At 30.6% G+C, this 14,566-nt stretch overlaps 1 protein-coding gene across 1 annotated transcript in view; it reads right to left on the reverse strand.

Annotated features, from left to right (window-relative positions):
- Positions 1–10,495, reverse strand: part of LOC129218994 (DNA-directed RNA polymerase I subunit RPA49-like) — a 365,487-nt gene extending 354,992 nt beyond the window's left edge. The window contains exon 1 of the mRNA XM_054853313.1: positions 10,454–10,495. Within this exon, the coding sequence (XP_054709288.1) occupies positions 10,454–10,461 (8 nt within the window). The 5' untranslated portion in view covers positions 10,462–10,495. The remainder of the gene's footprint in view (positions 1–10,453) is intronic.
- Between the last annotated feature and the right edge of the window lie 4,071 nt (positions 10,496–14,566).

A 14,566-nucleotide genomic window follows, 5' to 3' on the forward strand; every position in this document is an offset into this window, starting at 1 on the left:
TAAAATAAAGGAGAAAAAACAAAAGTTAGTTTGAATTTTGAGATCTTGAATTCAAATTATGTTTTTTGCAATCACGAATTGCGATAGGACCCTACTCGTTGGGTTTCTTGTTTCTACTAATGACTTTTATTGCAACCATGATTTGAATTCAAGACGTAAAAATTCAAATAAATGCCAAGAGCTGGATGATGGATATTGTGAGCTAGAAACTGTTTTTGCGTAAAAAGAATTAATTGTATGAAGTCGAGAAGTTCGTTTATAAATAATTTGATTCCGAGGCACATGGATGCTTGCAGTATAAGCATGGAAAAATAAAATCAAAGGACCAAATTCATTCAATGGTCAAGTGAAAACAATAAGCAATTCGTGATTGCTGAAAAATAAAAAACGGTAGTTCAAAAAAGTTCTCCTAAAAATAAAAGAAAATAAACAAGGAGGAAAAAGCAAAATAAACATAAGGAGTGCATGTTTTAAATAGAGTCAAGCTGTAGGTTTGTAACTTTGAACCTTAAGGACCATAAATTAAGTCTTTTTAACAAAATCAGCGTGGCGATAGAGAGAGAAATGTAATATTTGGTGGGAGCTTTCAAGCTATTTTAGAGTTTTTTCGGTTAACAAACACACTTGCTGAAAAAAAAAACTGTAAAAGATAAGAAGATAATTAAATATACGGGCAGTGTAGTCAGAGAAAAGTGGAGGCTATATACAAAGTGATATGGGTTTCGATGATTCTGAAATAAACATACGTTGCTTTCTTAACAAACAATGTTGAAATCTACCTCCCAACTCGCATTGCTATCTGATTTTCTTGTTTTGTAATTTAAGCACCCAGATGGTTGTACGTAGAAGGTTTATTCATACGGCCACGCAACAATATTAAGGATACAAGAAGATTATCCATAAGCATTGAGGAATTTGTTATTAAACGAAATGAAAAGTCTTGCAAGAATTTTCCAAAATTAGAAACCACCGAATGTAATTTAAACACACTCACACGTATATATGTATATGTGTGTGTTGTGTGGGTGTGTGCGTTCGTGTGGATGTGTATATATGTATATATATATACAGGGATTTTTTTGGAACAACCTCCCTGTCGTCCCTCACTTTCTACAAATTAATTACGGCGACGCAAAATACGATTTCCTTCTATAAAGTTTACTTGTAATTTTGAATATCCTTCTGTAATATAATTTGGAAAAGTACTTCATTTTCGCTGTGTAGCAATATCAACGTGATCAATGTAGTTTTCACTAGGTAGTAATGCCGTATATAATCAGAAGTATCAGGTCACTTTCAAAAAAATCACATTTTTACGAATTTCTGGAGAAGAAAAATATTAACTGTTCTGTAAGTTTTATCACATAAAATATACGCTTCAGCGGTCATTTTTCATTAAAAATTAAATCTCCCATTCATTTAGGGGACCAGCAAAACATTTAAGAAAAAAAGAGTTTATTGATCATCCTTCACAGTTAAAAAACTAGGAATTAGCTATCAATTTCAGAAATAAATTTAAATATAATGTACAATTATTTTATGGATTTTCATAAAAGTATCACTTATATTCATGAATATATTAGCATTTCTTGTTAAAATACTAATTACTGTCACTGGTAATCGGCTCATAACACGCAGAGTTTTCCGCCTTGACTTGCCAAACTTGCAGAAAACTTGACAACATACAAGATAAGTATGAAACTAAAATTTTAAATAAAATTGTGGAAGATTTGATGAAATATGAGCGTTTACAACAACTAATTTTTCACTGTGCATAAGCGAAATATAACCACTTACGACCTTCCTGATTTCACACCCAAGTAGATGCCGCAACTCATAAAAAAATTCCAATTGAATATCCTAAAAACTAATATCGGCAGTATAATCACTCAAATATCAATTATTGACGAAAAAGCGACTAACCGTAAGGGATCATTCGCAGATTGGTAGCCCTTACTTGCAATCTTTATGCGTTTCTAGGTTGTCATTTGAGATATAAGTAGATTATTTGTGAACTATTCCTTAGGATGCATAGCGCTTCCCAGAACCAATAGCATACACAACTAGTTACAAACCCTTTGATATAATTGGTATATTATGTATGGCAAAATATATGTGGCAAAATTAAAAATTTGTACTTAACCAGTACACATGGTAGGTGAACCTCTCCTCTGTCTTAGGGCAAGAGATGGTACTAGTAGTCCTGGTAGTTACTGCTACACAGCAAGATTCAGAAAAAAATTTCAATGAAAGCCTATTTAGGATGTTATCTTTAAACACGTTTTACTCAAAACTTGAAAATGTCAACTTACATCCCTTTGCTTCTCACTGCCCTCGTATATGTTTCACATCAGAGTTATTCCTTGAAATATGACGATAGTCCTGCGTTTTCTTAATCTTGTCTTATTTGCCTCAGGTTTGTTTACTCGCACCCCCCCCCCTCTGCAGTGACACATGAGAACAATTGAAGACGGTTTTTAAAAATACCATAAATTATAGAAATATTTTTTAAGAAATCTCTGAAAATTCTATGACACAAAGGAAAGATTATTCAAACGTGGGAACACTTTGGCTCTGAAAAATTGAAAATATTTTTTTGAAAAATAAAGAAATGAAAAAAAAAAAAAAAAAAACATGCGTCTCCTTCCCCCCCCCCCTTTTCTAAACATATTTTCTTTCCCTGCTTACTTCCATGGTATCCAATGAAAATCCTTTTTTATGGAATTGATCACCTTTGTTGTACTAACTGTTTTCGTTTATTTCGCTCCTCCAAAATGAATTTGAGAGTTCTAAACAATGTCACGGAGTAGTTTCATGTATTGAAAAAACCTTAGCAATATCTTTGTTTCTTATCTTTAAAAAAATTAATTGCTACATTCATTTAGAAAATTTTTAGGCTGGTGAGTTGAAAATAGATGTAAACTAAACAGAAGTAGTTAATAGCAGTAAAAAAAAACAGCCATTTTAAAACTAACCAAATTGGTCGGTACTAAAAAAGGGTGGTGCAACGATAATCAAAAGGGAGTAGAATTCATGACCTGAGATCAGATGAATGAAACAGTGCTAGTTGGAAAAGGACACGTCACGCAAAAGAGTAACGCAGGCTAATAGCAATCAAGGACTGATGTCAAAGAACAACACGATTAAATAAAAGATAAAGATTTTTCGATAGTACGAAATTAAGTACAGTAAAAAAGACAGCGCACTTGATACCAAATTTTCAATTTTAATAGACATATCAACTTTAGGCTAAGACTGAACTCTCACTCTTATGGAATACAGTCAGAACGATAAGTGAAATTCCTAAGGAAATAAGAATGCTTTTTTCTTTGCGACATTGCACTTGTTTTTTTCATTGTATGCTTCTTTTTTTAAGCAATTTTTTAAAGCGTAATTAAGCATCATATTCCCCTCCCTCCAGTAGAATTAAAAACATTGTTTAGATCAGAAATCGTCAACCTGGGTTCCGCGGAACCCAAGAATTTCCTAGGACCTTGACAGGGGCTCCGCGAGTCACCACTATTTCCTTACTTAATCAAAGCGCCAAATTTTTCTTTGTTCTTTCTCTTTTTTAAAATTTTCGTAAAAGATCGAAGTTATACAGATGATCTGCTTTTGAAAATAAATATTTTGTTACTTTTATTAATCAATTAGTTATTAATTTTATTAATCAAATATTTTATAAATTTTATTAATAAATTTTCAATTTTAATAGAGATATCAACATCAGGCTGACACTGGATTCGCACTCTTGTGTAATACATTCAGAACGATAAGTGAAATTCCTAAGGAAATAAGAATTTACTTTTTTCTTTGTGACATTTCACTTTTTTTTTCATTCTATACTTTTTTGGGCAATTTTTTAAAGCGTAATTAAGCACTATATCCCCCCCCCCAGTAGCATTAAAAACATTGTTTAGATCAGAAATCGTCAACCTGGGTTCCGCGGAACCCAAGGATTTCTTAGGACCTTGACAGGGGCTAGGCGAGACCGCTATTTACTTAATTAATCAAAGCGCCAAAGAGTTTTTGTACTTTCTTTTTTTTTTTTTTTAATTTTCATGAAAGATCGAATTTATACAGGCGATTTGCCTATGAAAATAAATATTTTATTACTTTTATTAATCAGATAATATGTTTCAAAAACCTGTTTACTTTTATTGATCAGATAATATGTTTTAACCAAATTTCAACTTTCTAGGACATATTGTTCTTGAGTTATGCGACATACATACGCACATCCGCACATACGCACATACGTACGTATATACGGACGTCAGGAGAAAATTCGTTGTAATTAACTCGGGGAATGTCAAAAGGGATATTTCGGGTGTTTATACGTTCTTGGATACTTATCCGCGTGTGGTCGGGATGAAAAAAAAAACTCAACATTCATTCGGGGATGAGCAAAATGGAAATTAAAGCCGAATTTTGAGTGAAATTTTTTAAAAAAGTTAAATACCTTAATTATCTTATTAAGAAGTTTATATTGTAATGAAATAAAAATAAAAATATAATTTTGTAAATTTGAGTTGGACAGAGCTTTTATAATCTTTTTTTTTTTTTTTTTTTTTTTCTACTATTTAGCAAGAAGTTTCTTGCAAGAGGTTCTCCGAAGTGTAAAAGGTTGAATACTCTTAGACTCTATAAGGTTATTTCAAGCACGATACAATTTGAACTCCTTTTATTTACAGGTTTATTGATAATTTCCAATTCTTTACTTGTTAATGCTTTTCTTTTTTTTCTTATTTGTATGCTTATTTTTTTGTGCCTCCGTAGTGCAGATACCAGGATAATAAATTGTCGTGGAAAGGTAAAGCGCAGTGTCTGCAAAAATGAGTTTTTGAGATATTTGAAGAAACGCGTTTTATATTCCATACTAAAAATAAGTAATGTTGGAATTGATGGGGTTTCTTTTTTCGGGCATTATTTTCAGCGGAAACCAAAAGAGAAATCTTGTAAAAACAAAGCTAAAGTACAATAGGTGACAAAAAATGCAAGATAATAATAATAATAATAAATAAAAATTAAAAATTTGCTGACACTGCGCTTTACCTTCCCACTGTAGCAAACTACTTTCATCATTATTTGTAGAGTTAAACATTTCGGAATTATTTGACAAAACTTTGCATTTTAGATTCTCAATTCAACCTCAATGTCAAAAGATGCCCATTTGACTGTTGCCGTATCAAACATGACCGAATCTCTAACGATTTCATAGGCATGTTTTGAAGCAAACTGCAAACAGAATTTAAAAGGCGACACAATCAAGAAGACAAAGTAGTAATAGAAAACGAAAAAAAAAAAAAACGAGCTGATGTGTGCATTACATGATTTCATTTTACTCCAATTTTAATGTGATTCAATAGTTTACTCTCTAAATATCACCATCAGTGGCCAAATTGAAACCAGAAAAAAATCGCCAAATTTGTCACCAACTTGGCGACCAAAAGACTAGCAATATATCCCCAAGTGTCCGCCAAATTATAACACCACTTGAGTATACATCGAAATTAACAATGATTTCCGCAGAAAAAGGGGAAAAAGACCCCTTTATAAACACCCGAATGCAACCAAAAGGGGAGGTGCACAACTATACTCCACTAGGAGTCTACGTACCAAATTTCAACTTTCTAGGACATACCGTTCTTGAGTTATGCGACATACATACGCACATCCGCACATACGTACATATATACGGACGTCAGGAGAAAATTCGTTGTAATTAACTCGGGGAATGTCAAAAGGGATATTCCAGGTGTTATAACGTTCTTAGATACTTATTTGCGTGTGGTGGTCGGGTTGAAAAAAAAACTCAACATTAATTCGGGGGTGAGCAAAATGAAAATTAAGGCCAAATTTTGCGTGAAAATTTTTTCGCGAATACAATACTTCCTTTTTTGTAAAAGGAAGTAAAAATCTGTAATGAAATATTCACTTTCGATATTCTTCCTCTAAAGCTGCATTCTGTTCAAAATTCATTGCTTAAAATTTTAATTATCATTATCAGTTAACAATAAAATTTAATTCCTGTTCATGAAATGAAGACAATTATATTGATGCACTGTCTAAGCCTGTCAATTTTTGTAAAAGGAAGTTAAAGAACAAAAATGCTTTTTTTTATCGTCAAATAAGACGAGTAGATAGGTCTGCTTTTATTAACTGGACCAGCTATTGGTGTCGTTAAAACACTATAAAAGATGTTTGATGGAACGAAAATGCTACTCACTTATTAAATTATGCCAGGTGTTGAATAATTAGGGTGCCAAAACAGCCTCAGTAATGGCAGTATTTGTCTCAACATTTATGTATTTTGCGATTTGCTCGAGCGAGAAACAATAAATCAGTAATTCCGAACATTATGAGAGGGAAAACCATTCCAATCTTTGCTTCAGTGATTTATAAATATATATAAGTTACATAACGCACATCTGTATCCATCTCAAATATGACAACATTTTCACAAACGGACTATAAATAATTTTTTCTGAGTAAAACAGTACCTAAGTTAATTTATTTGTTCTTCCTCGGGGCAAAATGAAATAGCACATTTCGTTTACTAATTCAATCATTTACTCAATCACTAGCATATTCATTTATTAAGTAATTTATTTACATTCTTTCATTTAATAATTCACTTAGTTATTCATTTATTCACTTATTTATTCATTCATTCACTATTTTATTTACTCATTTATTTTTCCTTAAATATTAGTAAAATAATTAATTTATTTAATATTTGATTGTTTCATTATCTTTTCATTTATTTATTCATCCTTTTATTTACTCATTATTTGCACAAATATATTTTTCACAATCGGATAAAAAAATATTTCATTAGAAAAAGTTATTTTTTCATTTTGCCTGGTGAAAAAAAAAAGAAAGTGAAATTTTTCACATATATTTATTTTTTATTTATTTATTTATTTATTTTTTGTGAAGGCACAAATGTAATGTCACAAATGAAAACTAAAGTTTCAATGCAAAGTTTATTGGAAATACATTATTCTTTCTCTATGTATTGTAATTTTCTTTACTTTGATCCATTTTTTTTTACTTTGAAAAAGGTGAGTCATCTTAACTATTTCCTTTTGCCCCGCATTCTCCTTCGTTACCAGAAAAGTAAAATGTGCAGATATATTGCTATTGTATGTACGCTCTGCTCTAAATAGCTGTGAAATTTTGAATCGTGTTATGCAACAAGAAAACTAAATTTTATGGAAATGTAAAACAACGGCAGTATATTAATACAAAAATTGCAAAAATAAGTACTAATGGGTTTTAGAAAAATATCTCTAAAACTTTTGTTATCGAATTTGTTTTATATTATATTTTCCCTTCGTGAAATCTAATTTGATAATGCAACAGTATAACAAAATTTTTGAAAAATTATTAAAATTGAAAACCTTTAAAACTTAAGCAAACTCCACATTCAACCTTAGATAGAGGCAAATTAAGACTTTATAAAGACTTTACTTAAAGCTTAATTGATGCATTTCATATTAGATATTTAAGTCTGAATAGATGTAGAAAAAGGCTTTAATCAGTAAGATGACAGGATTCATAATTTTCGTAATTTTTGAGCAACACAAAAAAAGAACAAAATTGCAAGCAGTAAACCAAATTAACTAATTAACAATAAGAAATTTTTACCTGGTAAGAAAGCAAGAAAAATCACTTGAAAATTACACCTTTTACATGATCAAAACTGCTCGCGTCTGACTTGACCGAGGATTTTTTAAAATTTAAGATAACTTTAATATTTATTAGCTTTCATCAGTTCCGAAGAATTTTTATCCCTGCAGGATATTTTTTATTAACCATCATGACACCAACACAAGCAATAAAAATTGAAGTTACTCTCAAAATTGGAAACAGTTGGGTCAACATCTGGATGTCTTTATTTCTGCATCCAATGTACTCACTGAAATTTATATTGACATACGAGCTTATAAACAATGTTTGTCTAAGAATATTTTTACTCTTTTTCTTTTTCTTTTATTTTTCAGCAAATTGAATTTCCGTTTATTTTTTCAAGTGTCTTGAAGAAACAAGATTAGAAGCAACATCATTCATTTTGATTTCATCCAGGGGCGATTTTTTTTCTTACATTGCACAAAACAAAAAATGCCGATACACGAATTTTAAGCATTAAACTGCTTGAGTTAGACTTTAGATTGAATTCCTTCAGTTCTGGTAACAACTTATTCATTGAATTATCGTTAACAAAATAACTGACTATTGGTTTAAAATAAACAATATTCCATAGCAGTGAAGATTAATCCTACTTCATTCGTATTATATTGATTTGTTTATGCATCTTCAATTTTGATAAGTTGTTTCATGCTACTGTATATTCTGATAATTTGGTAGAACAACTATTTATTATTGCCAATTAAAGCCGTAACTTGAAGCATAATTTATGAAAAGTGCAAGACACTACCCATCTACTAGACTATTGACAAGAGTAAAAAACTACAGAAAATGCGTTACTTGCTACATTTTTTTGTTGGCATCATAACATTCAAAGAAAATAATAAAAAGAGCGATAGAAAATCTTTCAAATCCTCTTACAGAAAGAAAGAAATAAAACTTCTTAATTTTCTTTTCGCTGATATTAAAAATCATACTTATTTTGAATGATGGAATTATCTTTTTATTTTGAGACATGATGTTTCAAGAGAATCTGCCCGAAATGTTCTTTTCGTCAAAATATATTTTGAGGGATATTCGCAGCAAAATTTTTATTTTTTTCTTTACGAAAATTTTTGTTTTAAAAACGTTCCAACATTATTTCAATTACAAAACCGTCTATAAGTTAGTTTTCAGAAAAGTATTTTTTTTTTTAACATTACGTTTCAAGTTATCTAAAAAGCATAAATGATGATAAAACCTAATATAAATTTACACTGAATTCAAATAAAGTAAAAACATACTAAGACACAAAATACAAACAAAAATTAACCCGGCAAAGTTAAACAGCATTAAATTTAGGATTAGATTGCATCAAGTTAAAACTTCGAGAAAGCAAACTATTTAAAAACCGAAAATGCATCTTGGTGCAAGATAACGAACAACAGCTAATGCAAGCTTTGTTTGAATCGCGCAGTGCTTGAATATTAGTTTATTAATTATATTTTGAGTGCAGCAAATTAATTTTTATCTTAATGCTCCGGAGAGGAAAGCTTTTAAAAGAAAGTACGTCACTCTTGTTCAACTTTTTCAATCCCTCTAATTAGTCTCTCAAATAGATACATATGTTTTTTTTATAGAAAAACTTCTCTTTGCCATGCAGACATGCTAATGATCCTCTTTGACTGCAGAGATAACCCAGCGCGGAGTGCAAAACACGTGGTCGCATGACAAGGAAGAGAAATTGAATAATGGAGTTTTCATAAGAAGAAAAAAAGGACTCTATAACCGAAGCGCACATAATTACTCTATTTTTTTTCTTTATGGAATATAATTCGAAGAAACTTAAACATGCTTTCGTGGAAAACTGGGAATAAAATGTTCCAAGGTACTAGCTAACGTTAAACCTAATACGGATAGTGGGATGACAGATATGCTAATAGCCTACTTGATTAAACGTCTGTAACATAAAGCACGTGGAAAGTTGTCAAGACAAGCGATACATACAAGATAATTAACAAGATGAAGCGTCGTAACTATTTAAGTTAACATATGAACGTGGTAAGCTGTTGATTTTCGATTCGAAAATGAAAGTATGTATCTGTTTCAACAAATTTTTAACAATTTGTTCCCATTTTTAATATTTTTAGTGTAAGATAAGGGGACTAAAAGATTGTTTTAGAGACTACATTGCATGCTGTACAATGTACATTAATCATGAGAGCTAACGACGAGTGACTGCAGTACGATTTGTCAAATAAGACAAGAAAGAATAATGATCACAAAAACCGAAAAATGATGTTGAATTTTTATATTTATTTCATTAATATGAGCTCATCCAATGATTTTAATTGAATCAATGAGTAATTTAATAGATTCAATGCTGTTGTAAAACTTATTCGTTAAGAAAATGTCAATAGCTTAGATAGTTATTATTAATATGCTTGACATTATGATTGTTTTTCATAAATATTTTGATTTCCTCAAGCGGTGAAAGTTCAATGAAACTTAAAACTATTTTGAAGGGCATGCTCAGATGGATACATTGCATTTTGATCTATTTTTCTAGTAAGTAACATTGTAAGATAGTTCGGAGTTAATCACATTTTTGCTGAATTCAAGACAAAATTTTTTATTGCTGAAAAAATGAATTTGCTTCAAAATTTTAAGCAAATTTAATCTTTTGAGATAATTCGCAAAAAATAATTAAGAAAAGATAGACGCAGATCGAGAAGACACCTCTATTTTGCAATAAAAAAATTTTCATTCTTTTGTAATCTGAAAAGAAAATTTAAAAATTGAAATGACACATCTTACTTACCCGACCATGATTCGCTCTTTAGCTCCCGAGTCAAATCTAAGGTCTCTATAACAGCGGCGCGAAACAAGCAATCTGCGGCAAGAACGATTGGCCGCTTTCCCTTCGTAGACCCACTGCTACCTATGCAGCGTGCGCAAGTTTCTGCGTCGCCAGACTTGGCGAGCTATCGCTTGTGAAAATGAAGATTGTAAACTTGTATATATCGATCAAGTCCCCTTCAACCCGCTCTCAGCATCATGATCTCTTCTTCGGAGGGAATCTAGAGCTTGCGACTAAGCATTATCAGTTCCAATTATTACAGCAGTGAAACAAAGTGCAATTTTTGTTATTATTCGCACTTAAGCTGGTGAAATTAGTTTCGGTACTGAAGAAAATGGGCTGTCGTATTTGCCCTAACTAACTACTCTTGGAGAGGGATAAGTTCACAGTAGTTCAATTTCAATACAATTTATCAGTTGCTTGCAAGGATATTTTCACCTAATCCTGGCTAGAGTTTTATTTGCTTGTACTCTTAATGAAAGTTATGAATTCACGTCCTTTTTTTTTTTTTTTTTTTTTTTTTTTGCGTGAATTAAAACTTATTTACGATTTTGTTAACAGGAAAGTAATTAGAAAAATCGTTTCTAAATTTAAATGCTGGGTTAAATATTCAAATTTCATTTTTCACTAATGAACCAAGGGAACAGTTCATTCTGTTTACGTATTCATTCATCAAATCACTCACTTATTCATTGATTAATTGAACAATTTACGTTCCTACATTTTATAATCGACTTTTTATACATTCCCTTATTCTTTTATTTACTCACTATTTTATTCACTCCTTTAAATTCTCATTAATTAATTTTTTTATTGATTCATGATCTGTTCATTTATTCATTCATTATTTTGTTTACTCATTCAGTTGATTAAAAATATTTTTTATAATCAAGTAGAAAATATGTCACTGGAGGAAAAAAATGTATTTCTTTTATTTGCTCCATGGGAAAAAGTGAATCTTTTCCACCTTTTTATAAAATACAAATTTACTACTGCCGAAAAGAAAAAATACTATTGCAATGCATGTTTTATTATTAAATATATTGCTTTTTCGTTATGTATTGTAATTTTCATCACAAATTTCGAATTTGTTCATTTTGAAAAAGATAATTTACCGTAATTATTTCACGTAGCCCCACATTCTACTGCGCATGTTAGGTACTGTGAAAGTCCAAAGTCTGGAAAATATCTAGATTAGTCGGAGGAATATGCACATAAATACATCGGCAAAAGACCGAATATTTCCGAAGAATCACCAATGAAAGTGGACTTTCTTCAGTTTTGGTCTTTTCGGTAACATACATATAAACGTTAATGAAAACGTTTTCAGTCATTGTTGTAATTAAACAAAAAAAATCATTTTAGAGCAGTTGAAAGAGCCATTATTCTAAAAAACTACGCGATAATCGAAAATTGCACTTGGTTTTTCCACAAAAGAACACGTTTATTGATTACAAATGTTTGACTCAACGGGATGATGTGGTACAATCGCTTTTTGCTTCTTATTAACACTTGTTTCTGTAAAATAAATGCGTCATTCTCCAGAAAGCGTAATTTTTGACCGCAAATATTTTTAAATTTCGAAACTTTTTGTTTTCTTTTTTTTTTTTTTCTCTTTTTTTCATTCTTACATGAAAGTGTTACCTACTAGAAGTAACCATAAACAATGGCTCAGCTAAGTTCCAATTATTTTACACGTAAATAAAAAAATAAAAAGTGTTCAAGGAAACAAAAATGAAATAAAAAAAAAATTATAATGTTTAAAAATCGAGGTCAATTTAATATCAAAGTAGTAATTTTGTTAATTGTGCAAACAATGAGCTATTTTAATGATTAGTGGGAATCTAATATTAAGCTCTCTTGATTAAAGTACGGCTTAATTTTTAGTTATCCTTTTAGTTCAAATGTGTGTTAAAAAATAGTATTTAATAAATTTGAGAATATACTGGCAATTCATAATCTTGGTAGAATGTCTAAAGATTGATGTGTGTATTTCCCCTCCATCATTTATTTTCACCTCAGAAATAATGACATTGATAAGGTCTGTCACGGAGGTGAGGAATTTGACCTAATGGACACATTTTTCAGGAAAACATTTTTTTTTTCTTCGTTGCTACAATCTGCACATGTTAAGCATATGAAAACATGTTCATTTCTTTTTTTACTTATTTACATCTCTGAAATTCAAGTTCACGGCGGTGAGAAGTCACAATAACCGTTTTTAAAACAAAACCTATCTTCTTGTTTTTCTCACAACTTCTCACAACTTTTTTATGTCGTTATGTCTGTTCTTTATGTCCTTGGAATCATGCAAAGTAAAATTTGATGACAATACTCCCACGTGTTAATGAGGAATGGCATTTTGTGGTTAGGTAACGGAGGTGAAAATTTATTGTGTGACATGACTCCTTATCCTACTAAAACGAACTAAAACTCAATATTAAAAAATAAATATACTTAAACAATTAGTATTTGTGACGCTTGTGAAAGGAATAATAAATAAATAAGTATATACTTTTAATTAAACAAGTTATTAAGCAACATAAACAGTCACACAAGGTGTGATATGCCACGGAGGTGAGAATTCGCATGTTGCGAACCAAAAATATATTAAAATAAAAATTATTACAAAATTGTTAGCAGGTTTAAATAGATATATTTTTGATGAATTTAAAAAGCATTGTCAAATGATTTGTTCCTGAAAAGTTTTACAGTAAAAGGCGTGTGACAGAAAAGATACACTTTTTGAAGACTGACCCAAATAAATACCTTTTTGCTCAAAAGTAAAGTAATAAATAACAACGTTAAAAAGCACAAATTTCAGATTACTGCAGACACGTGTTTCGGCGAACAAGGTACGCCTTTTTTTGTTTGCATTCCTATTGATCCTTTATCAGTTTATAATTTTCTCATTGGTGTTTGGTTATCCGCTATTTTTATTTTTTAAGCTTTTTGCTTATCTGGCTCTGGGTTTTTTTCGGGTGTCTTTTCATCCATAAGTTAATTTATTTTGCATTAAAAAATGCGTTCCTTATAACGCCGAAACACGTGTCTGCAGTAATCTGCAATTTGTGCTTTTTGACGTTGTAACTTCTTACTTTACTTTTTTTTTTTGTATTAGCAATAAAAAAGTAATTTATTTTTCTAATGTTTTCCTTAAGACCCATCATTCTTCATATAGAAATAATAGGGGCAAGCAGTTCATTAACTTTTTCCTTGCACTTCCTGGGTGGGCCTCCTTTCTTCCAAAATACTGGCAATCATTCCTTGAGGAGAGCAACTCCAAAAGCAGCTGTCCCGCATTCGGATATCAAGAAAAAATTAGCACTAAAACTCATATGTGTAGTACGGGGTTTAACATTATTCATATCGTTGTGGCAGATGGCGTTCATATCACAAAATAAATATTAAAATTATTAATTTCGTTATGAATGGAACGAGTAGTCAATGTAAATAAAGTAAATATTGTTGAAGAATTTGACGCATTCTGTGGCAGTTTGTGATTTAGGTTGATTATTTATTTGTTCATATTTTAACGCAAATAATTTGGGATCATTTGTAGCACGTAGAAGTAAAATGGTGTAAAAGCCCAAATTGAAAATTTGGAGATAACTAACACAAAATTGATGCTTGAAATCTCATCTGTTTAGGAGCAAGAGATGGCAATAGCTATAGAGCATGATTTAGAAAACTTTCCAATGAAAGTTTGTCTAAGTTAGCTCGAATTTTAATCGGAACTTAAAAACGGTCCACTAACACTACCTTATTTTTCGTGTAATCATTTTAATTTTATTTTGTCTTACAATAAAATCAAAATATTTTAATTGATTAGTGCAATCTTAGCCGCAGTTGAGTTATTTAATAAAGTCCGTCGCGAGAATTTGGCCATCATTAAAAACTAGCGAAATATTTTTATAAATCCGCTATATACATCATAACTGCAGTTTAAACCCATTTAAACAAATTCAATTCTTTGAAATTATTATTAACACATCTTGAAACCAATCAAATCGTCTAGTTCATTCAAGCGAAGCAGAAAGTTATCGAAAGACATTGCGAAATTGTGACGATCAT

This window comes from Uloborus diversus, chromosome 3 (assembly GCF_026930045.1).
Source record: "Uloborus diversus isolate 005 chromosome 3, Udiv.v.3.1, whole genome shotgun sequence".
In the NCBI taxonomy this organism is placed as follows: Eukaryota; Metazoa; Arthropoda; class Arachnida; order Araneae; family Uloboridae; genus Uloborus; species Uloborus diversus.